At 32.9% G+C, this 26,949-nt stretch overlaps 1 protein-coding gene across 3 annotated transcripts in view; it reads left to right on the top strand.

Moving 5' to 3' along the window:
- BRINP3 (BMP/retinoic acid inducible neural specific 3) overlaps nt 1-26,949 on the top strand; it is a gene marked incomplete at both ends in the record, with an annotated part of 382,413 nt that overhangs the window by 165,654 nt on the left and 189,810 nt on the right. For 2 of the 3 annotated variants that reach the window (XM_080699392.1, XM_080699393.1), the window contains one exon: nt 12,447-12,637. The exons of the other annotated variant lie outside the window; for it this stretch is intronic. In XM_080699392.1, the coding sequence (XP_080555518.1) occupies nt 12,447-12,637 (191 nt within the window). The remainder of the gene's footprint in view (nt 1-12,446; nt 12,638-26,949) is intronic. 3 annotated transcript variants of the gene reach the window in all.

The following is a 26,949-nucleotide window of genomic DNA, read 5'->3' on the forward strand; positions in this document are numbered from 1 at the left end:
ATCTGACTTAGGTAAGCCATCTTGCAGGGCACTGAGACATTCTGGTTGTGAGATGCGTCATAATTACGACACAATTATGACCTCTTCTACATTGATGAAAAGTCTCAGGGGAACAATAAAAAGGATAAGCAAGGAAAGTTATAAAAATAATCAAACAGAAATTTTATAGTAAAATATATTAAAAAAAAACAAATATAAGCCGGGCATGGTGGCACACGCTTGTAATCCCTACACTTGGAAGGCTGAGTTAGGAGGAAGATCACATAGGTTTGAAGCCAGCCTCAGCTACCTAGTGAGGCTCTCAGCAACTTAGTGAGACCCTGTTTCCAAATAAAATATAATATAGGTCTGGGAATATAGCCCCTGGGTTCCACCCCCAGTACCACCCCAAAATAAATAAATAAATAAATAAATAAATAAATAAATAAATAAATAAATAAACAAACTAAAAAAAAAATTAGCTCAGAGGTAGAATGCTGATTGACATCAAAAGGAAGCTGAATAACAAGCCTAAAGCCATATTTACCTAAGAAATTTATAAGCTGCCACACCATGTGACAAGAGAAAATAGAAAATAAAAATGATATAATTAGCAGGGATATACCTATTAAAGTGATATGATTAGCAGGGAAATACCTAAAGAAAATATCCTAAAACAGAGTGAATTAGATGTAATGTACTGAAATAAAGGATACTATGAAAAAGAAAGAAAGAAACAAGGAAGGAAATGAAAGGATTTACATCATTTGAAAGAAGAGAACAAAATAATCTTAAAATTCTACCTCAATAGTAGAATATTAAAGGTAAGAAACAAATACATAAAACTAATAATTTTCTTTGGTGTGTTGCTGGGGGTTGAACCTAGAATCTTTTTTTTTTTTTTTTTGGCAGGTCTGGGGATGGAACTCAGGACCATTCTACCTCCGAGCTACACCCCCTGCCCTATTTTTATTCTTTATTTTGAAACCGGGTCTCACTGAGTTCCAGAGGGCCGCACTAAGTAGCTGAGGCTGCCCGCGAACCGCGATCCTCCAGGTCTCAGCCTCCCGAATGCTGGGGTTACAAGCGTGCACCACCACGCCCGGCTGAACCTAGGATCTTTTGTACACTAGACAAGTGTTTTACCCAGAACTACACCTCCAGCCCTATATATTTTTTATTTGCCAAACACCACCATCATTTTTAGTTTTCTTGTGAATACAGAAGAATAACTAAAATTACTAATGTATGGTTCACATGGGGTACAATGAAAACCAAAGAATAAATTATTGATGGAGTATCTACAACATTGCTAAGAAAATTGAGATTCAGGTTACAAAGTATGATTAGTTGTTCTATTATCAATATGGTGATGTAGTTAGTGTAACATAAACAATTTCTTTTAATTGACACTGCTTTAAGTGATGCCCCTTAAAAATGTAATATCGATAACAGTAATTGACATTTGAAAAGTGTTTTCCTTTATCTCTAATATAGCTTTTTGCAACTTTAGGAAACATCGCATGGCAACTAAGTCTAATATTGCATTTACACATGCAGAATTCATGGTAGTAAGATTTAGGGAAGAAAGCTTATATTAACACGGAACTACGTATTTTCAGTTGATTGATCACCAAATGTAGCCCCGTCACATAGGTTCTTGTTTTCCGGCAGAGCAGATTCAGTGACTGAACCCATTAGCGTGGTTGATGGTTGTGAAGCACGCAGCAGCGTCAGCTCCAGAAATGGTTTTCATCTCAGCCCTCTTTCCTCCAAGACCATATATCTTGTGTGGAGCCCTTTGATTGCCTCTTCTCTTAAAGATCAATAGTCTCTGGGAAAGTCAATACCTGGCAGATGGTGCAGCTTTTATCTTAGAGTGAGTTAATTCATTAATCAGGCACTTATTATTTATTTAATTGTGAGAACTGTTGTTGGACAGAATCAATGCACAACATAGGAGCAGCAAACTTAGCCCGAGAGTGTGGTGAGGAATTTTTTTAGTATATTGACATAGATCATGTTTGATCTGGGTATCTTTAGGTAAGCTTCTGGCCAAAGGTAGAGGGGATGTGACTTGTGTACCTCTCTACTACATGGTGATTGCAAGCACTTACCATAAGACAGACATTCAGTACTTCTGGAATTGACTGATTACTATCTGAGTCAAGTTCTGAATTAAATTACATTCCAATTGAGTCCAATTATTTTATTGAACGTTTTTGAGATGATGGTAGTTGCATAGAAAGATGAAAAAAACGAATACAGAGAAAAATGTGTGTACTACTTTACTAGTTTTACCTAGAGAGAATTTTACAAGACTTTAGTGAATAATCACAACTTGTATTATTCCTGTTGACTGTTCATATTGAGATTATGTTTCTAAACTCTTCCATTAATATTTATTTGTAATTAGAGCATTTATACCATTTATATTCAATGTAATTATTAATAATATAGTACTCATGTATTTTTACTTTTTCTTTCAACTTTATTTCTCTTTAATATTGAGGGCTGAACCTAAGGATGTTATATATCTGAGTTATAAAACCAGATCTTTTTTTTTTTTTAATTTGAAAGACAGTCTTACAAAGTTGTTGATGCTCTTCCTCAGTTGCTGATGTTGGCCTGCAGCCTACAATCCTTCTGTCTCAGTCTTTCAAGTACTAAGATTACACATGTTAATCTGTAATCTGTGCTCAGCTTGTTACTGTTTTATTCTGCTTTTTCTTCTTATTTTGGGTAAGTTATACATCTATAACTTTTAGAATTTCCTTTAGATGTGCCTACAGTAATATTGACTACATCTATTTCTATATTGTTTTTAATTGTGGCTTTAAAAATTATATTTTTATACTTTGCAGTTATAAAGCTAACATTTTACTACTTCCAGTAGAATAATTATCTCACCATTAAAAAAGTAAATTTTTAAAATTTCCCTTATTTATAATAGTATTATTTTAAATACTTCTTGCAAATTCAGTTTGAATCATATAAACAGGGTCAAGTCTTACTTCATATGTCACACATAATTTATAAAACTTAAGATAACTAAGTGTTTTGTATTTACCCATAATTTTTCTTTTTGCATTATTTCTTCCTTCTTTATATTCTATTATTTTTTTCTGCCATTATTTTCATGTTTAAAGAACTTCATTTATTTCTTCTTTTAGCATTAGTCTTCTGATGACAAATTCCTTTGGTCTCCTTTAATTTATAAAATGTCCTGATTTTTCTTCTATTCCTAAAGGATAGTTTTTGTAAATCTTGAGTTCTCTGCTGACAGGTGTCTTTTCTCAGCACTTGAAAAAAAAAAAAATGTGGCCACTTCCTTCTGGCTTCATTGTTTCCAAGGATAAATCCTGTCCATTTGAATTATTTCTCCTGGGTAAAAGGTCATATCTCTCCCAATGTTTGCGATAACTTTTTATTATTACCTTTAATGTTCTACTATTGAGGTAGAATTTTAAGGTTATTTTGTTCTTTTCTTTAAAATTATGTAAATCCTTTCATTTCTTCTTTCTTTCTTTTTTTCTTTCTTTTCATAGTATCCTTTATTTCAGTACATTTCACTTACACTCACTCCATTTTAGAATATTTTCTTTAGGTATTTCCCTACTAATTATCTCATTTTTATTTTCTATTTTCTCTTGTCACATGGTGTGGCAGCTTTAAGTTTCCTAGGTACATAGGGTTGTAGGCTTGTTATTCAGCTTCCTTTTGATGTCAATAGTGATGTGGTAACACAAGATTCTGAAATCGTTTTTAGTGATTCTTCTATTTAACAATACCCTGTCTATGATCATCCTCACACATACATTTTTATTATGCCCTTTCTTCTCTGTTAATCCAATATTATATTTGCTCAGTTATTTTTGTTTTGTCTTTTACCTATTTTACTAGAGATTGAACCCAGGGGCATTCTACCACTGAGCCACCCCAAACCCCCAAGCCCTTTTGTTTGTTTTGTTTTGGTTTCAAACAGTGTCTCCCTAGGTTGTTGTGTGATCAATTCCTGAGGCTGGCCTTGACTGTAATCCTCCTGTCTTGGTTTCCAAGGTACATGGATTACAGGCCTGCACGACCATTATTGGTTTAGATTTGTTTCATTTTTACTTGTTATGGTTGGTGGCTGTGGGGACAGTTGATACATGGAGTGAATTAGGCTTTCTCACCTCCTATTGATGAAAGCCACTGTACATGCAAAACAGCTAAGCATGCCCTTGAAGATGTCAGCAATTCCCCAGTGGACTGCCATCCTTCTTAACTCTGCCTGGCAGGCTGCCGCCTTTGCCCTGCTATGAAACATACACGGAATAGGGTCTGATTCGAAAAAAGTGTCCTGTGGAAGTCCTGTGTGGAAGTCTCAGGGACGCAGGCGATCCAATGAGTCGTGGAGGAGGAGGTCTCCTATGCTCAGCCTGCTACAGCTAAAACAAAAGATATACCTCACTCCTCCTCAGCACTTGATTTTTTTTATTTCAAATGGCAGGATTGAATCTGAACCTCCCTGGCTTTGGTAGGTTGCACAATAATGATATTTCTGTTTCGCTTTTTTTTTCTTCCTATTTTTTTCACTAGATTCTACTTAGTTACCCCTTCTCTGGGAATGTTAATATTTTTAATTGGATATGATTTGTTTATATTCTTGACATTTTATTTAGGTACCTAATGTGATTTGATATTTTCTTTATTTCTTTTTTAGGAGAACTTCTACCTCCTAGTCACACCCCTAGCCCTTTTTATTTTTTGCTTTTGAAACAGGGTTTTGCTAGGTTGCCGAGGCTGTTCTAGAATTTGAAATCTTCCTGTCTCAGTCTCCCAAGTACTGGGATTACAGGAATACACCACCATACCTGACCATGATTAAATATTTTTGTTGTGACTCTAATCTTTCTTTCTAGGTAATTCCATTATTTGTGTAGCTTTTCTCAAATACAACTGTTCTGTACTTCTCAGTATTCTAGCAAACTGATCTTAAAGCAGACTTTGAAGAGGAGATATCATCCACATATATAAATATATATAAATAAAATATTTATAAGTAAAAATATATAAATGTTTATATATAATATATAATTATATATAATATATTTTGTATATTATATATAATGTATATAATATGATATATATAAATATTTATATAATGGATGATATCTGATTATATGATTTATAATTATATATATATAAATAGAATATTTTCATGACTGTATTTCTTCTGTGTCTGTTTTTCTTTATAAGCAGTTCCAGTAAAATGGTCAGATATAATATCACCCCACAGAAATCATGCTGTTTTTAATCATGGTGGAATATTTGTATTTAATGATGCCAACCGTTGCTTTGGAATCCACCCTTGATCGTGGATTTCTATGTAGGTCTTTGTCCCTCTCTGGAATCCTTCTCATGCTTTGAATCGTGTTCTCGTTTGTGCTTGCGCTGTTTGGTATGACAGATTTTCCCATCCACACCCCAATTTCACCCTTGAATTCCCTCCATGCTGTCGGATGATCCCATCAAAGAATCTGTTCCCTTTCTCTCCATCTGTGTCTCTCCCTCTCAGAAGCTTTTGTACTCTGCACTCTGAGCCTGGAGTTTGAAATGTACTTTATCACCTTTAAAATTACTTGATCATAAACTTATTTAACTACTCAGCTCCTATAATTCCTCTTCCAAGAAACATAAATTCATTTCAAAAGTCCTTAACTCCTTCTGCCACATATAAGTTTTATCTTTCCTATGTAACTATTTAGTCAGGATAGTAAAGGATTAGTCTCTTATAGTCGGCCTTTTTACTTCTGATTGACTTAATTATTATATCACATTTCCCCACATTTACCAATAAACCTGTCCATACTATCTTTCTTGTTCTTTTGCTCTCACTCTCTGTCTTGCTTTCTCTCCTTATTTCTCACTCCACATATCCGACCCTGTGCTCCCATCCATGTACCCCGCACTCACACGTCAGATACTTCAACTGCACCTCTCCATTCAAGTTACTCTTGATGTACAAAAGAGTTGAGGGCACTAGCGTTGGAGTCAAGTACCCAGAATTACATTATTGCTAGGACCATAGTTTTGAGTGATTATTTGTACCAAAGTTATCTCATTCAGCAAAATATATGAAAATAGCACATACCCCATAGTGTCATAGTTTGAACCTCATAGGTAGATGACTTTACTCATAGGTGTAATTGAATTGCCATCTTAGGTTTTATCTTGGGATGAAAGTTATATAGCAAACACAATTTTTATTTATTTAATTTGGTATAAAATTTTTATTTAGAATGAGAATTTTGCTTATTGCTAATTGAACTTTTAAACTTATTGATAGCTAGTAGAAGGAAATATATGTTAAAGATTTTAGAAGAAAACCGATACTCTAGCAAGATAGAACTAAATTTGTGTAAATCTGTGTCTTTCCCATGCATTATTGTTGATAAATATAAGACATTAAAGATCTTTTTATAGCTGAAATATCAGGATTTCTCTCTTCATAGTGCATTAACTCTCCGAGTCTCTGAGCACTACCACTATGAATTTTACTGTTCCAGCAGGCAAGGGGAGCATCTTTCTAAATGTTCAAATACAGGTTTCTAAAGTCAGTGGAGGTAGGTTATTGCATAGTAATTGGTCATTCTCAATTTAAATCAACCAATTAATTAATTCTTACCCCTCCCTCTAGTGAAAACACTCAAAGAATATAATTTAGAAATGAACTGAGATTGTTTTTCGGTAAACTTTAGAAAGGGTATATAATTTGTATGAGAACAAGTCAGAAACCTCATTCCTCCTCCTTCTTAGGGGCTTATTTCTTTTAAGTTCACATGAGATCATTTACTCATTTGTTGATTCAGTACAAATTTAGTGAGTGCCTATGGTTTGCCATACATCTGCATCTTAGGAATATAATTATCACAAAAGAAGAAGTAATCCATGTCTATGTGGAGCTCATTCTACAATGGAAAAGCCAGACATGAGTCACATAATTACACAAATAAATATATGCTCAGTAGGAAAAAAACATTGCTATGAGTGTGTATAAGAAGAGGACCTGAATTAATTATAGACAGAAGTCATGGGTCAGAAAAGACAGCAGTCCCCATATATTATTGAGGTTTCCAAATCAGAATAAATTGGGTGATATTTTTATAAATCTCAAATTTAGAAGATGGTGATACTAAGTGCCTAGTAAAAAATACATTTTGGTTTGTAATCTATAGCTAATAGTCATATTCAGAGAATTGTAGAATTGCTAATTATAATTCACAAGTTATATGTATATAAAATGTCATTCTAGAAAATTGGTCCTGACTCAAGATTAAAAGTTGTAATTTTGGAAATGAATAATTTAAAGCTTATACAATTACGGTTTAAAATATTTATTAGAATTTATTTTATTGGCTGGGCGTGGTGGCGCACGCTTGTATTCCCCACGCTTGGGAGGCAGAGACACTAGGATCGCGCAGGTTCGAAGCCAGCCGCGCTGGCTTAAGAGACTCTGTTACCAAATAAAAAGTATAAAATAGGTCATGGAATGTAGCCCAGAGGTAGAAGGGCTTCCAGGAACCCCAGTACCACACACACAAAAAAAAATTATCAAAAGGCACCATGTCCCATCTTTCTAACACATGAGAGCATTAAAGACATAAAATTAAGAGCAAGCTAAACCAGCTTACTCATCTTAAGACCTCTGACTGAATACAACATAGTTTTATTTTCTGTAATTATGTGGGAAAAAAATCACATAAGATATGTAATGTTTTCTTTAAGATATTTTAACATCTCCTGAAAATGTATGTCCTGTTAATTGAGCTGCTTCTCAAAACTAATTTTATTATAAAAATTCTTTAAAACATTGATTATTTGGGTTTATTTTTAATAAAAGTTCAATTCCCCTAAAATATCTTTATTTTTAAAATAGTTCCATTACTGCATTGCTATTACTCATCATCATGAGGTTCAGTCACACAAGCATACATGCACTCAATTCTTAGCATATCTTCCTTTATATTCTACCTGGCTTCTCTATGTTAGTGAAATTGGTAGTATAACTTTCATTTATTGTCATAGTATCATTTACACTCTTTCTTTCCTCAGTCCTCCTTTTCTCCTTACTTTCTCCCCTGCTCTTCTCCCACAATCCTACAGGTCTCTTTCCACACTACTTAGAGCCCTCTATTATTCCTATTTTCTCTCTAGAATCCATATATGAGGGAAAACATGCATCCCTTAATTTTCTGAGAGTGGCTGACCTCATTTAGTGATTCTCTATTTCCTTTTGAAAAACTAAGATTGGCTACATACAATATTTTACTTCATGAATGAGAAGTAGATATTTTTCATTTATGAACCAATGTGAATAATTACTTATGTAAGTATAAATGCAAAATATTTCATATTTATTTATTATTTTTATCTGATTTTTGAAAAAACAATGAGTAGCTATTTTATTTTAGCTCAATTATGTCTGTGCCTTTTTGGCTGTGTACATTGACCAATAATTACTGAAGCTGTGCAATTATACGAATTTGATCAAGGAATAGTTGTGATAAGTTCATAACAATATTTATAACTGATAACAAACTGTGTTTGCAAAACTTAAGCAAAAAGCCAAAATTATTACACATTTCCTTCTATTTTTACCTTAGAAATAATTACTTGACAACCTATATAGATATTTCTATATACAACTTTTGCTAATATCTGTTTATATATGGATAATACATGTCTATATCATCATGGATATTTGTAACTATACAATTATATAGATACAATGTGTGGTACTATTGTGTTAGGGTTAAATGAATTACCTTTAGGATTAATGATAGTGACTTTGATAGTATTCTTAAAATTATAAATGTACTTTACTAACTAAAAACTTGGCTATCTTTATACAAATTCTCAGTAACCTCACCCCATCATATTTGATTCCATAATATTGTCAAGGGGTCACAGCTAAAGTGAATTTTTACTGATTAACTGGGATGGGTATATGTTTTGTTGTACTCATGCTAATTGTCTTTTTTAGTCTACCCTTAGTGTAGCAGCTCATTCAAAATACCCCAATCATTAATGGGTGCTTTGCAAAAGTCATAAGTGTAACCACTTTATATGTCCTATCAAAGACTATGTTTTTATTTCAGCATTTAATTTTCATAAACTAATTGCTAAATTCCAAGCCTCATTAAAAAAATCCCTCCCAAGATTTTCAAAAAACCCACTGCTCCTAAATTTTAAAAAAAAATGAAGAAGCTGGGTATTTCAAGGGGCAGTAGTGTGAAAGAGGGTGGATTGTATACCTTGTCAACTGCTTAGCGTTTGGTTCCATTAAAAACACTGGCTTCAGAGCTAAAATCACCCAGGCCATTAGGGATATCTCACTTTTACCAGCCAAATAGAAAATAGTGTCATTTGTGAAAAATGAAGCTGTATAGCAAGAAAGCCAAGCTTATATATAACAGATAAACACAATAAAATCATGGAGAACTTGTGCATATTATTAAGTGGCATTTCTTAAGATTAGTATGATGTCACAAATGTAATTATAAGGTATTGCATCTAAAGGTTGGCAAGTTGATTTATGCTATTCATGTTTATTTGCAGATTAGTGCTCGGGTAATAGGACTTGTTTTAGTATTCTGTTGCATCTGCAAATTTTAATGAATATTGATAGAATTAAACTTATAAGCCAAAAATGTAATGTGAAAACTAATGCAACAATAGTCTTTAGGAGTTTAGACAAGCAACTTCATTTAGTGCAAACGAGCAAGCAATAAATCTTTGCAGCGATTTCATCATCTGGTTTTGTTTTAAAAATTAGGCTGCTTTTCCTTTGATATTGCGTTCAAGATTTTCGATTTTAAGAGTGGCTGATTCTGTCTTTGGGGAACTGAATATACCTGTGCGTTTTTAAAGAAATAATGAGATTGGATTTATTTTAAATACACTAAGTACATTCCTGTATTCACATAGAATTTAAATGCTAATATGAAAGGTCAATGGCAATGTGCCAATTATGTGACCATCATTTAAAGAAAATGTGGTGATGTCATTCTTGTTTTTCAATCTTTATTTTATGAGCCAGTAAGAATAAAATTGTACTAAGCATTGTAGAAGAGTAAACATGATGTGGATGCACATCATAATAGATACTTGCAAGTCAGAATTTTTAGCAGGAAAACATATAACCCTAATAAACTAATAGAGGCTCCTTAGTGCCAAAAAAGACATTTTTAAAGTAATGTTCTGGCCAAACTTGTTATAGCCCATTTGTGTGTTCTGCAAAATAGTGGCGCCTTTAGAGGAGCTGGGTAACATTAAACACTAATGATTGTGACTATTTCATCTAAAGACTTCCAAAGGTTATGATGGGGAGAATATTTATGTTCTGTGAAGGCTCCAAGTAGAATGTAGAACTTAGTTAAATACCACAATGTTCTTATTTAATATAAACATAAAGCATCTGGATGGGATCCTGAGATGCCTTTAGGTAAAATGTTCTCATTATGATAATCATGCCCAACAGCATGTTTTCAATTCAGCAGTCTGTGGCTTTGCTTTCCAAAATTTAATGAATGCAAGGTCTGGTTGCTGCTGAGGGGAGTCTTGTCTCCATGAAGAGAAGAAATAACCTGCACCCATAAGGTTCCAATTTATGTGCAAACATTAGCTCCTTATTGCTATCCTAAGTTTCCCCAAAGATAGAGGACTTCAGTCACGAGATACTAAATTCCTAGGAAAGAAGCAAGCCGATCAAACAAGAGCCCAATTATCTTGGTGACTTTGGATAACAAAGTTTATTTTTATTTCATGCAACTTGTTCATTCTGGTAAACTTCAAGGATAGATTGTGAGGTCCAGAATTTTGATTTCCTGTGTTGCTCAAGGTTCCAGGCTGATGGAACAGATTAGTCTTATACCCTCACTTGTCATTGGTCAAAGTAAGCAAAATGACCGACCACAGTGACTTTAAATTATACTAGTAATGCAGCCCCACCTTGTATCCAGAAAAAGAGACTCTGGCCATTCATATTTATGTTTAATGTCTACTACTCACGATGCACTATTTAGTTCACCTGAGAAAGTTTGTCTTATTTAGTTTTTTTTTTAATCATCACTTCTCAGGATTAATTCGATACGTTTTGCCAGAATTTTCAGCCAAAACTTAAAATTATTATATTGACCATATATCATTCTAAGACAAACTGCAGTAGGTAGTGGAACACACTACTGATAATCTTATCAACATTTACTTTTTCCATATGGACTAAACATGTTGGAAATATACCATAGAGTATATAATATTTTACTTGATTCTTCAGATGAAATTATGGGAAAAAATCAAGGAGAAAATGCTGAAATAGAATTCTTGAAATTAAGAAAGCAATCCCCTAGAGTTATTAATATATTGGTAAATCATCTCTGGAGAACTAAGTACCACACTGTATATAGAGACATTAGATATAAATATACTAGGATTACTCAGTTGGTTAGTTAATTAACCTATTACGTTCATTAATTAGTTTTAGTTTGGTGATGTCCAAATGTTGGCTGTTCCTTTGCAGTTGCTGTATTATAGAGAAAATAAATTAATCAATGGGGGCACAAGTGTTTTGTCCATCTGAAATGATAGAAGATGAACTGATATTATAAACTTACTGGATTTAACAGAGAGTGGGGATAACAAACAGCCAAGAGGTAAATAAAGCTCTCAGAAAGTGATCTACAGTCAGGCTGCTCAGATATGCAAAAGGTGTGTGAGTCTTAGGCAGAAGAAAATCCAGGCAAAGATTGTCCAGTGTAATTTTTTGTTTTCTGCATAAGATAAGCGTTCGTTTAATTAAAAATAAATTTAGTATAAAAAGGAAGCATCAGGGGCTAAGAATTATACTGAGACAAAATGCAAAAAAAAATAAGTTTCAACAATAAGGTTTTAAAATATTTCTTTCCATGTAAAACTACAAGCGTGCAGTGTTTTATTGAGCATAACTAGTCCACCCAACTCATGATCACAACTTCATAATATCCTTGAGATTCTGTAAGTTCTCTTTAAAGTGAATAAAGAAATCATTAGAATGGTGAAAATAATTTTTTTTTCAGTTTGCCCATAGTAAAAGATTACTTTAGCTTTTCATTCTTTTTCTGGAGTAGGAGAAGGGTAATTATATTCATATTCTGTGTATAATGCTGTCATTTTTAGGGACACATATCTTCTTGTGAAAATATTAAATCAATGAAAACGCTTCTTTTTAAGTGGCTTTATGTTTCCTCTACATGACTTGAGTGTAGCATTTACTCCTGTTAAATAAATTATAAATATTGCTTCTGTAGCTCAGAGCACATGGTACATGATTACCAGCTAGAGTCCTTGTAATGGAGTGACCTCAGCTAAACTATCAACTGAACTTTTCAAATGAAAGCATTCAGGTAGATTATGCATTTATGAATAAAAATAAATTTGCTTTTCAGGGAGTTTGGCCGCTGGAAAGTAAATAACCTTGCAGTTGAGAGAAGAAATTTCCTCGGCTCCCCTCTGCCTCTTGCCCCTGAATTCTTCCGCAACATAAGACTGTTGGGACGTCGACCTACCCTTCAGCAAATCACAGAAAACCTTATCAAGAAATATGGGACTCATTTCTTGCTGTCTGCTACTCTGGGAGGTACGAATTTTTGAAAATATGTGTGCCTGTGTTGTGCTTGTGTATAAAACTGTTGAATCACTCGAAACAGCTAACTTCCCCAGAAAGCGGCTAAGTAATTGAAGAATTCACTCATTCATGTATCCCACACGTTTATCTAGTGATTATTAAATGATGTTTATAGTGTTGGCATTCCTGTGGAAGATGAATATTATGTAGCCTCTGCCTAAAAGGTTTATATAGCACAATATACATTAAATGTAGGCACATTTATTATACTCTGTGGTACAAGAAGATATAGAAAATTTTGTTTGAAAAAATCGAGTAAGCCGGGCATGGTGGCACACACTTGTGATCCCAGTGCTTGGAAGGCTGAGACAGGAGGATCCCACAGGTTCGAAGCCAGCCTCAGCTACTTAGACAGGTTCTCGGCAACTTAGTGAGACCCTGTTTTCAAATAAAGTATAAAATAGGCCTGGGAGGATAGCCCAGGGGTAGAAAAGGCCCTGGGTTTCAACCCAGTAGTACAACAACAAAAATTTGAGTAATAAATATTAAGGTAGAAATCATCACATTAGGTCATGGAGAAAATAAGAATTTCCTGGCCTAAATAGTAAAGATCTACAATTACATGGTGGCACTATTTTAGTGTGTCTTCTCATGTTCAATATGATATAGAAAAAAAATAAATATTATATATGAGGCATAATATAGAAATTGGGATTAAAAATGTTATATCTTTCTCAATATATAAATTTGTTAAAGTTAAGAAACATTGTTAAAAACAGGTTGATCACAGCAATGTATGATTCAGCAGTTTGAATACACTTTAAATTATATTTGGGAGATAAGGTATAATAGCAAATTGTGACATTTTCCTAAAATTTAAAAATATCCCATGTTTATATATACGTAATTTATATTTCATTTAGTAATCTAGGTTACTGCTTGCTATAATGAAGAACCTTGATTACAATTGGAAAGGAAAGCTATAAAACAGGGCCCTGCTTCCTTTTTAACTTACACATTTAGAGAAGACAGGTGGCTGATTCATACTTATGTCACAGGGTTGTAAAAGACTCTGTCTCTCCATTTCTCAGCCTTAGAGGATGAGTCCTTTCTTTCCTCTTCCTTCCAAACCAGTCTGTAAGAAAGTCAGACCCTTTATTACATCAGAATATGTCCTATATTGATCCCTTCTCTCATCTCCTACCTAGCATCAGTAGACCAAGTCTTCATCACTTTTTCTCCTACAATATTTCTGTGGTCCATCCTCCACACATCTTTTGAAAAATGGAATCAGGTTATATTGTCTGCTTTAATTGAAACCTAGAACTGTCCACTTAGAATAAAATTTAAACATCTTGCTATAATTTATAAGGTCCTACATTACCAACCAATTGCTAGACTTTTTTCAGACCTCTTAACCTCTCTTTTCTTCATGTTCTGCTGTTAATCACAGTGCCCTTTCCTTTTTTTTTTCTCCTCACCAAATGCTGCTTTCTTAGAAAAAAAGGTCATTTCTCACCACCCTGACATCAATAAAGCCCAGTGATCATCATTATTCTCTACTTTTTGTGATCTTACATTGCATTCTTTATTGTATTTATTATAATTATGTAAAATTAGTTTATTTGTCTAATGGATTTTAATCTTTTTCCTGCGCATTTCATGGAAACCGGATCTTGCCCGTATTTATCATTTGTTTATTCCATAGCTGAAATAGTGAGTGGTATGCAGGAGTTTCTCATTAACTATTTGTTCAATGACTAAGTAAGTGAAAATGTTCTTTGCAAGGAGAATATGTTTGTCTGGCTTTTTGGCTATATGTACAAGTTTAAAATATTTACTGAGGATAACTGAGATTTAATTCAAAAAGAATACTGAAGAAAAGAAGCCAACCCAGAAAGCCAAAATAGGTCAATTTAGTAAATAAAAATTCAGAATTAGAGAGAATCAGGATCCCAGTAAAGGCTGAGGAATAAAGAAAAGGTTAGAAAACTGTAGATCCCTCTCCAAACCTGGGAAATGCAAGTCAACTGCTTAACCTGAAAAAATTAATAATGCAAGCTGTAGTCTATGGGCAGAAAAAGACATACTAGTCCAATGTACATGATGTTTCTACATTAATAAAATAATAACACAAAATATCAAGCCTGGTGTTGAATCCTGATTTTTCTCACTTTTTATTAATCAACTAAGAGTCTTTCAATTTTTTGGTTGCTTATAAAGCTATGTTTGAAACTCTTATAGCATTAAATCACCATTCTGACTATTCCAATGTTGGAAATCTAAGTCAATATTTGCATATGACATTGTCTATTATATAGAAAACCCCAAGGACTCCAATTAAAATCTGTCTGAACTAATAAAATAAATTAATCAAAGTTTCACAATAATAAATCAACATACAAACATAATTTACATTGCTTTCCATCTATAGAAAATATATTAATGAGAAATCAAGAAAGCAATCCATCCCATTTATAAATAGCTATAAAATAACAAAATAACATAATAAATTTAACCAAATATCAAATATTTATGTAATAAAAACTGTAAAACATTAAATAGAACACAAAAATATGAAGATATCTTGTGTTTGTGAATTGGGAAAACCAAGTATTGTTAAAATGCTATTAGTTCTACTCAAGATATCTACAGATTCAGAGCAATAACTATTGCAATATTGGAATATTAGTGACATTCTTTATAGGACTAGAAAGAAAAAATTCTAAAACTTATATAAACACACACACACACACACACACACACACACACACACACACAGAGAAAAAAACCCAAATAGTCAAAATCATCTTGAACAGTAAGAACAAAATTGCATTTCACTATCTGGTTTCAAATCATACTTCAAAATTGTAGTAATAATCAATGATAACAATATGAGAGATGACATGGGAAATCATATAACCTACTTCAGTTATTTAAAAGTGTTGTTTAGGCATTACTTTAAGGTATTTGTTAGAATTAGCACCTTACTCATTTTCTACTGTATCGTAGATTTTGTACTTAATTGTATTTTCTACTGGAATTATTTTTTCTCCCTATAGTAACCAATATTTTTCTTCAGGAGTCTCTGTTGGATGATGTTAATAATTTAATAATTTAATAATATGAATAAAATCACTAAATAGTTTAATGATACAAACTATGGTTAAGATGCATCTCAGAAATGATCTCAGGCAATATACAAATTATAACTACTATAAATGCACTGAACTTGCTCTGTTTTTGTATATCTATTATTTTAGCATTATATATATATTGCCCAAATGAACATGAAATTGCATCACTTCCCTTTAAAAATATTTGATATTTATAGTATTTAATCTGAATTAATATTCTCCATTTCCCTCCCTCTTGCCCCTTTCTCTCTTTACCATCTGAAATGGCTAAAACCAAGGAATAATTATATGGGCATATTGAGTTCATATATATATGAACATCTTTAGAGAAAAAACATTTTACAACTATCACATACATTTTCCAAATTCTCATTTTTAATATTGTTAAATAATTTGAATGAAAAATATTACCAGTAAAAGAGATAAAAGTAAATAAATGAAAGATGGGTTTTGCCCAAAGAGTTATATAATGCATCATTTTATTGACATAGTCATAAAACTATGGATAGCACATTTGAAACCTTTATAGGATATTTTATGGCAGCTAAGGCCAGTGATTGAATTATTTTCCTATAGGAAAATATATTATTAAAACCTTCTTCAATACAAAGTATTTCCCCATTTATATATGTAGAGCTTCCTGATTATTAATATAGTAATTATGCTGGCTTTTATTTTGGATAATAATATCAAGCTCCATCATTGTTTAAATTTCAAAAATAAGCTCCATAACTTAGAGAATTAATCTTGATAAAGATTATACTCTTGGGATATATTGATTTCTAGCTCTGGAATATATTTCATGACTTCATGACTATTTGTGTAGCATATTTCATTATTATATTATATACAAAAGAAACTAAAATTAAAATGCATTTGTGTACTGAATGTGGAAATACAAAATTAATAAAATGAATAGAAAATAGGAGGTTTTAAAATGTGGGGCTTAACTAAAGAGAGAGAAAGTATGTCCCCAAAACTGAACTGGATCTGAGTCCTGGATTAACTGAAAGACAAAGAAATCTAAGAAAGATGGAAACTAAAATATTCCTTAATGCTTTTATAAAAAATATTGCAACAAAATGTTTATAGCAGTTTAGATTTGCATGCTCTTCAGTTCCAGAATTCCATATGCTATGTGCCCAGCTGTAGTAGTCCTTAAATGATGTATGCCTCTCCTTCATAACTCTTGTCTCTCTGTGTACAAGGTAATGAGTAGACCAAAGTGCAAGGTTTCCTTACGAGCACATCTCGGGGGGGATAAGAGCAAGGGATAGCTTTCTCTTTCTACGAGGAGCCTTAACACACCCAGCTTCTGTGGGTAGATTAATAAGAATGGTGACAATGAAGACCATGTAGGTAAAATTCCGTCTCCTGTAAAAATATTAGAGAAGGTATTATTTTTTTCTAACAGAGGTATAGTTTTAAATGCACTGAAAGCAATTCTACTAGCAAATATATAATATATTAAGATTTGTTCATTAAAATAATTTTAAATAATTTGTTCTGATTAACATACAAATCAAATTGGCTTTTGAGTGAATAGATTTAAAATAAAATATTTAGCATAATTATTTTTTATTTTTAAGTATAAATATAAACACACACACATTTTTTTTTTTTTTTACTGAAAGTGCTTCTTTATGATGAATATGCATCTTTTGGTTACCTTACTGCTAGACCCCAGCATTTTTCAGATATTTTATTTTATTTAAATACAGAAGATATTTTATTCACTGGTAAAATATAAACATCCATGATTAATGCCCAGACTAGTATTAACTGACTAGAATAAGAATTTGAAATAAAGACTACTACCTCAATGGACACATGTTGTATATGTAACTATACCTCCCAGATAGTTCACTTAGTTTGGCAGTCTTACAAAATATTTTTCTTTTGAGTGTCTCTTTCAAAGAAAGAATGGAGGTGAAAAGTTAGACAGGAAGATGCAAACTGAATAGAATATTGATCACATTTTCTGTGTTCTTATATCTTCATAAGATTTTTGAATATTCTCATTTAATTTTGGGTATAGTCAATTCTCACTTTTCTTTATGTGAATTATATTCTGTATAAAGCATTCACAGTTTGTTTTTAATTCTCTGTCAGATACCACCTTTTCTCAAAATCAATTAACAGCTGTCGTTCTCATTTTCACTTGGTCTGTTCTTAGGGGCTACAAATTTGCTTTAGTTTAAGTATAAGATAATTGAAGAAATAAATCACCGAATGATATAAATCTATTTTCTTAAAAATATAATCACTTGAAAATGTACAGAAACGTTATACCTATTAGAATATACTTTATTTAAAAATAATAGAAAGAATAGAAATATTTTAGAAATTTTGACACCCTAGGGAATTATTAAAATAAATAGCAGTGAAGGAGGTAAAGGACTGTTATCCTTATATTTAAAACTAAATAATTGCTCACACCTCCGAAGGCAAATTACATCAGTGTCTCTCCATCTCTGTTTATCTCTTTTGTCTCTATCTTGTTTCCTGATAAATAAATGAAAGATAAAATGTTAAATCAATGTCTTTAATTAATTTAACAGTTAACAAGACAGTTATATAATAAAATAATTAAAAACCATTTGTTTTAGCATAAAATAAATAATTCATATTAAATTTACTATCTTACCTGATCGTAATAATATTTTCAGATCAAAATGAAAAAAGAAAAAATATGAAATTGTAGAATATCAAACACTGAATTGTATTCTTTGCTCTTTCTTTAGAACTTACATTGAAGCTGGGCAAGGTGGCACATGCCTATAATCCCAATACTTGCGAGGCTGAGACAGTAAGATCACAGGTTTGAGGACAGCCTCAGCAACTTAGTGAGACTGTTTGAAAATAAAAAAAAGAAATTAGGACTGGAGTTTAGCTCAGAGATAGAATGATCCTGAATTCCATGCATCGTAAAACACACACACACACACACACACACACACACTATTACATTGATAAAGTGAATAAATCATCTGTTTATCTGTTTATGGTTACACACACACACACACACACACACACACACACACACTTATCTATAACAATTCACTTGCCCCAATTTTACCTTAAAGCGATACTCAAGTCACTGATGGAGACAGACATTCAAATTTGTCATACGTTTTATTGTGGTTTAAAGCCTCACTACTTGAATGTGGTCCATCAGCCAGCAGCCTGTGCATCATCTTGTGGCTTGTTAGTGATGCAGAATCTCAGATTCCATTCCAGATTAATGAATCAAAATCTACATTTTAACAACATATCCAGGTGATTTATATGCACATTAAGTTTGAACAGCACTTTGTAGTATCTATATAAATTTCCAGCACACTCTGTTCCAGAAATATCCCTTCTGAGAATAAATCTTACTGAAGCAATGGCAGGACTTTGTAAGTACGCATACCAAAATATCCCATCATACTCATTTAACATTGTTTGTAAACAGCTTCAAAACTAGAAGTAACTTAATTATATTTTACTCCCGGGAAGATTAATTGCCACCAAACCTTGAGCTATTTCCAATCCCTTTATTTCATGTAAGTGTCCTATAATATACAGAGCATCATAAAATCTGAGCAATTTTATCTGGAACATTTTCAGTCCCTTCTCGGAGGTAATTGTTGATAATCATATGGTCAGTTGTTGTCCTTCATAATGTTTTGCAAAACATTTTATGTTTTTTGTCTATGATCTATAAGGTCAGCTATTTTCTTCCGATAATATCTCACAGATGCCAATTGGTGTTAAGCCAACATGTATGATTTTCAACTGCCTTTATGCATTTGATTTTGCTTCTTGCCAGAGGCCTGCTTTTCTCAGACTGTTTATTTCTTAGGTCTATTTGTTTCTAAGATAAGCTCTTTCCCTCTCTTATTATACTCTGTTAGTAGTTTGGTAGGTTGATTTTACCTAACTGTGTGCTTGATAAGTAGTGAGAGAAAAGGAAATGAGGAGCTGAATATAACTTCAAAAAGAAAACAGTATCCCAGGCACTGTAGACCGTAACACCAGGAGAAACATAGTCTCCCATTATCAAAAATGGGCGTCATTTTATGGAAAAGCTTACAACAAATACAAAACCAAGAATTATATGTAAGCCATATTTTTGATGAAGTAGATGAAGTAACTTTTATTGCTCTTTCAACTTCAATAACAGCTATAAAAATAATATTTTCTAACAATTATGAAACAGTTTGAAAGGCAGGATCACTCATATTATAAACTTGGATAGAGAGTTAGGCTTTATATAAATGAAAAATAAAAGTTCTACAATTTAATGTTGAATTTACCTTGGATTTTACTGCAAAAGAAAAAAATGTTGTAATTATTAATGTTATAAAAATGTACCTGGACTGTGAAAATAGACCAAGGCATCAAATATTATCTAAATGAACAATAAAATATTTTTATTTAAACATAATAAACATTGGAAGACACTATGCCCCTGCAAAACAAACACCTTGAATAATAAAGCAACAAAAAAAGCCATGGCACAAAAACTAATCAATATGCAAAAAATGTGAACTTTAAAACCTAACAAAACCAGGACTTTATAAGCACTCTCCATACATGCTAATTAAACTTTGTCTTAAAAATAATCTCAAGATGGTTCCATTTTCAGCTGTTTTTCTGTAACTGACATTTATTTTACTTTCAGAAAAGTTAGAAGATAATTTACCTTGAAAGTGCTAAATTTTGCATTTTGAACATCATTTTTTATGTTTAAATGTCCTTAAAGTCTTTAAATGAACTTTCAAAGCTTTTTTCTGTGAGAAGGATTTCCACTCAAATATAATTTTTCAAAATAACTAGAACTTACAACAAAACATAGCTGGCATCACAATAATACCCCCAAGTAAAAGCAAGCTGAATGATCATGTGACATCTTCCATAAATGCACATGTATTTTTCCTGGTAAAAATGTATATGTCATAAATCAATTTTCCTCTGGGCTAGTAGCCAAAAGTGGTTGCAATCATGAAATATGCAAAACAATCCAGTCAATCCATAAGAGCTTCAGTGTAGTAAATGAATAATATTATAAATTTCAGTGTATTATAACAATCACAATTTTTATTATATGTAAGTATCTGAAAGTATACTGTCTTCTGTTCAATGTGTCTTCTCATTCTGGAAACCCGGTTTCAAGGGAAATGCCCCTTTGGAACATGTACTCCTCCTGGCAGAGGGAAAAGGCAGAAGAAGAGAAGTACCACTGAGGATCTTAATATACATCTGGTGTACTTATGTTCAACTTAGCACAGTATTCTACCTTCCAAAACCAGAATACAGAGAACACAGGAATTTCCCAAAGTTCTTCTATATAATTGACCAGTAATCCAAGTATGCATGCTAATGTCCATGATGGTGTAATAAGAAATTACAAAGACTAATATGATCTCTTACGGTATAATCATTGATTCAACTCTAGAATTCATTTAATCACTCTTATCCATTTTTTTCTAACTTTTTCAGACTATTACCTCAATCCTCTATAATCATACGTTTGAAAAATATAATTGAGAAAATGCAAGTGAAGATTAAGTAGTATTAAAGTTCTTTAACTGCTGATTCATGTGCATTCATCTATGCATTCAACATATCAGGACAGAAAAAAGATGATTAAAAATTAAAAATGTCCTATTAAGTTAGTCTTGATCTAACATTAAAATTGTGAATTTTATTTGTTTTATCGTACTCTTTCTCATTCATTTTGAAGGTACTCTTAAATATGCTGTGTGTGTGTGTGTGTGTGTGTGTGTGTGTGTGTGTGTGTGTGTGGTACTGGGGATGAAACTCAGGATGTACCTCCGAGATACATTCCCAGCCCTATTTTTTTTTTTTTATTCTTTATTTTGGAAACAGGGTCTAACTAAGTTGAAGAAGGCCTCACTAAATAGCGGAGGCTGTCCATGAAAGTGACCCTCCTATCCCAGCCTCCCAAATGTTGAGATTACAAGCATGCACCACCACGCCCGGCTCATAAATATGTATTTTTTAATGTTCATAAAATATCACAGTTTTTGTTGAACAAGACACAGCTGCATGATTTCTGTGCGAAATAATCACATCTTTTTTTATCTGGATTTATTATCCTTTTCGTGTTCTACCAGGCACAGAATATTCAATAGTTTTCAAAATCACATTTATTTTTTTACAAAATGAATGAATGTCCTATGGAACTCATGTCATGCTTATGAGCTACAGCTGTTTAAGAGACAAATGAAAATTAGCTTTGAACATAATTTTTAATTGTGTTTTTAAATTTGAAATTGCATGGCATTGATATAGATTTCTAATAAAATTTTGTAATTGAGTATTTTGTGAAAATTGCCAATAAGAGTTGCAAACATACTCTTTTCTCAAAACTTGCTAAAAAAAATCTTAAAGAATGAATAAAAAATAAATATCACAAAAGCATAATAATTTTGTATTTTGCTTAAAGTGCAAAATCTCTTGGAGAAAAATGACTGTATTTTTCTCATAAATTGAAAGACATTGCCAAAAATTGTAGACACCTAATGACCTATTACTTATAACACTTATTCTTTAGCAGAAGCTAGCCAGTTTACACCAAAGTTGTCTGGCATATTATAAGCAATGGCTTACAACAGGACATTCATAAAAGAACAATTTCAGTAATTTAAAATACAGACTCAAGCTGCCTCACATACTAGAGTGCTGAAGAAGCTTTTGCGTACACGGATTAATGTTCCTCTATAGAAAAGCACTGCAAGTAATTTATGAATGGATTTTCCTTATCAGGCTATTAGAAAGAAGAGCTCGGTGCTGCCTTTAATAATCACATAGATCATGGTTATAAAATTGACTAGGAAACAATTTTTTTTTTTACTAACTCCAGGCTCCTGTGGTGAAATTCCATAATATCAAATTCTTACTTATAAGGAATCAAAACTTCTTCATTTGCTGTGAGGTTCAAATAAAAATAGGAAGATAAAGCTGGGCGTGGTGGCACACACTTGTAATCCCCGCGCTTGGGAAGTGGAGACAGGAGGATCGCACAGGTTCAAAGCCAGCCGTGCTGGCTTATGAGACCCTCTTTCCAAATAAAAATATTTTTTAAAAAGTAGGTCTGGGAGTGTAGCCCAGAGGTAGAAGGGCTTCCAGAAACCCCAGTACCACCAAAAAAAAAAAAAAAGAAGATAAAGCAAACCAACATGTATTTATTGTACATATAATACGTGTTCTTCTTTGTTCTACAGAACAATTATATTGTTTAATTCCCAGAGAACTGAGAGAAGAATATCTCCACCCTGTTTTGGAGAAGGGGATGCTCAGGGCATTTGTAACTTTAGCTGCATCTCAGTGCCATCAAGTTGAGATAAAATGTGCTCACAGGATTAGCCTAACATACATACATTTGATCCCAAAACTCATGTTCTTTCTTCCTCTCATTATATCATTTTGCTTTCAAAATTACTTAATTGAAATTTTTTTAATTTAAATATATTAAAAAATAGAATTTTCTTCAGGGTAAATGTAAGAATACTTAATAGCCTGTAACTTATAAATATTGATACTATATATATGAAAAGCGAAAGGAAGTATTTTTTGAGTCTTAGATAGAAAAGGAATACCTTTTCATGCATGTTATGCATAATGACTTTAGATCACCATTCATCATTGCTTAATGTCTTAAACAGTGATCTCTGACTTATGCTGTGTCATTCTCAAATTTTGTCATACAAGAGTTTAATATTTGAAAAATATTCCTATATCAATTTTAATTCTGTATATATGGAGGGGGGTTGTAAGGGTCTGAACCCAGGGGCATCTACCTCTGAGCTACACCTTCTACCTTTTGAAACAGGGTCTCACTAAGTTATTGAGGGCCTTGCTAAATTGCTGAAACTGACCTTGACCCTGTGATCCTCCTGTCTGGACCTCCCAAGTACTGGGAGTAGAAGCATCACTACCTGGCCAGCTTTTATTTACTTTCTAAAATAAAGAAGGCTGGGCGTGGTGGCGCACGCTTTTAATCCCTGTGCTTGGGAGGCAGAGACAGGAGGATCACAGTTCGCAGACAGCCTCAGCTACTTAGTGAGGCCCTCTGCAACTTAGTGAGACCCTGTTTCAAAATAAAGAATAAAAGTAGGTCAGTGGGTGTAGCTCGGAGGTCAAATGCCCCTGGGTTCCATCCCCAAACCCACACACATAAATAAATAAATAAAATAAAATAAAATAAAATAAAATAAAGAAGACCTAGTTTTGTCTTTTTGGGTGAAGTCACTCAACTGGAGTCATGCTAAAAAGAAATTAAGGATCTGGAATATTTGACCTGAACTGCAAAGACACAAAAAATTTTAAAAACTGAGTGAGGGGATATTTTCTCTCTCTCTCTCTCTCTCTCTCTCTCTCTCTCTCTCTCTCTCTCTCTCTCTCTCTCTCCCCCTCTCCCTCTCCCTCTCCCTCTCCCTCTCCCTCTCCCTCTCCCTCTCCCTCTCCCTCTCCCTCTCCCTCTCCCTCTCCCCACTCTCCCTCTCCCCACTCTCCCTCCCCACTCTCCCTCTCCCTCTCCCTCTCCCTCCCCCCCCTTTGATTTTTGGACAGAGTTCAGAGTTAATAAATTTATAAAAAGTTGAAAGCAGGTGTTTGCTCATTACAAAGAAGACAAAAGAGCAAAAAATATGAGAAATGTCTAGGTATAGAAAGCATTGCTTTATGTGGCTCTTAAGAACTGTGAATGAAAGAGAATAATAGCGCACTAGCTACTTTTGAATTCTGACCTTTTGAATCCTGATGGTGTTTAAATCAAATTATAAACCCTTTACAAATATCTGTTTTATGCTTACATTGATTCTTGAAAAAAATAATTACTGTGCTCATGTTACATAAAAGGAAGCTGATTCTTCTGTGATTTAGGATCATTTGATTATTAAATTTATCCCAGCATTAAAACCCAAATCTGCTTGACAATAAAATTCGCAACACTTACATCTAAACTGTAATAACTAATTCTACATTTCTCTCTCTTCCAGGACCTCACAATGTAGTGAAAGATTCTCCTCTAGTGGTTTTAATTATCTCTGCTGGTCAACGACATGTAGTTTTTCAATTAATGTCTGAGCATTCTAGTAATGAGAAAACTCACTAATTATACTCAGAGAGCCCAAGTGGAATGGATCACTTTACATATTCAAATGACCTTTACACACCTCCAGAAGGCAAAACTAATGTGCACTTAGTCAATTCAACCTATGTTTTGGAGTTTTATATATTAACAAATTGAAGAAGATATTACATATTATTTTTAAGAAACTTAGCAAGCTCCATTTTAAATTTAGGAATATGCAGAAAACGATGTAGATACAAGAAGTTTATATACTTGGATGCTGTTTTTAAAATGTTCAAATGTATTTTTCAAGCAGATTCATCAGCGGACTGCTGAATGTTCTAGAATTGCCTCTGAGCCACAATATTAATTATAAATATACCAATCAAGAATTTTTTAAATGAATCAATGTGTTTTAAATCTGGGCACACTATAAAATGAAGATTGTGAAAATCCGTGCCATTATTTTTTTTTTATAAATGAATGTTTAACATACCCAAAGTAGAGTATTTTGTACAAAAATTCCTATATGACATTTTATCATGTTAAGTCATGCTTACTTACTATTAATATTCTTACTCATAAGTACAGATCAGAATGATACTTGTTAATTTGTGTTAGTTTTTATATGGCCTCAGAATATTTCCAAAAAAATTGACTTACATTCAAAGCACTCTGTTCGTAACATAATTATTTTTATGAAATTGAACTCTACCTAGTGACAATTTTTGTGGGTGGCTCTTCTCTATTTGATTTAATTTTAATTTTATATATAAATCATATTATTAATATATTTTCACTACTAAAAACCATGGCAAGGAATTATATCTAAAGGAGCCTTTCTTCCAAAGGCATTCATCCGTTCTCCTCCCTTTAGACAAATATTTATATAGATATTTGGTTAATCATTCCAGTGTTGATTTGTATTCTAATAAAAAGAAATATACATATTTTTCATTTTTGTTTACTTTTTTTTTACTGGGGATTGAATTTAGGGTCATTTTATCTCTTGACTTACACTTCCAGCCCATTTATTTATTTATTTATTTATTTATTTATTTATTTATTTATTTATTTTGGTGGTACTGGGGGTAAAACCCAGAGGCTTTCTACCTCCGGGCTATACTCCCAGACCTTTTTTATATTTTATTTGGAAACAGGGTCTCACTAAGTTGCTGAGAGCCTCACTAAGTAGCTGAGGCTGGCTTTGAACCCGTGCGATCCTCCTGTCTCAGCCTCCCAAGCGTGGGGATTACAAGCATGCGCCACCACTCCCTGCTTAACTTCCAGCCCTTTTAATTTCTTAGTTTGAAATAGGGTCTTAATAACTTACTGAGACTAGCCTTGGACCTGCAATCCTCCTGTCTCAGCCTCTCAACTCATTGTTTTTTTTTTATATTTAAGCTATTTGGGTAGTACTTTTTATCTACTTTACTTTCATCCTATTAATATATAAATATCATCCTTGCTGTTTTCTTGTGGCTGCTGCACAGTCTTCTACTATATCACTGCAATATGTTTTTTGTTTTCTATTAGATTTTTGTATTGTTTCCAAATGCTAAAGAAAAAACCACAGTGAGAAAACTTTCAAATATTTTATCCAGTATTTTTTGTGGTAGATTCTTAAAAGTAGGACTGATATCTTGATTTTTGAAAACTTCTGTCAATTTCCTTTTGCATTATATTGGTTTGCAATTCTACTTGCAATATATTAAAGGACTTTTGAAGTTTTATTTTGATAATAGCTTTCTTAAATTGTCAAAATTTTGGATTTTTGCAAATTTCTAATAGTGAAGTTTTTTTGTTTGTTTGTTTGTTTGTTTGTTTGCGGGTCTGGGGGTGGAACCCAGGGGGTATTCAACCTCTGAGCTACAACCCTGACCTATTTTTTATTCTTTATTTTGAAACCGGGTATCACTGAGTTGCAGAGGGCCTCACTAAGTAGCTGAGGCTGTTTATGAACCGCGATCCTCTGGTCTCAGCCTCCCGAATGTTGAGATTTCAAGCGTGCGCCACCATGCCCGACTGTGAAGTTATTTTTAAAACCTTCTAAATTTAAACTGCTCACACCATAATTTGGATTATCTTTCCAAACTTATGTG

Source organism: Muscardinus avellanarius (assembly GCF_963383645.1).
Source record: "Muscardinus avellanarius genome assembly, chromosome: 7".
In the NCBI taxonomy this organism is placed as follows: Eukaryota; Metazoa; Chordata; class Mammalia; order Rodentia; family Gliridae; genus Muscardinus; species Muscardinus avellanarius.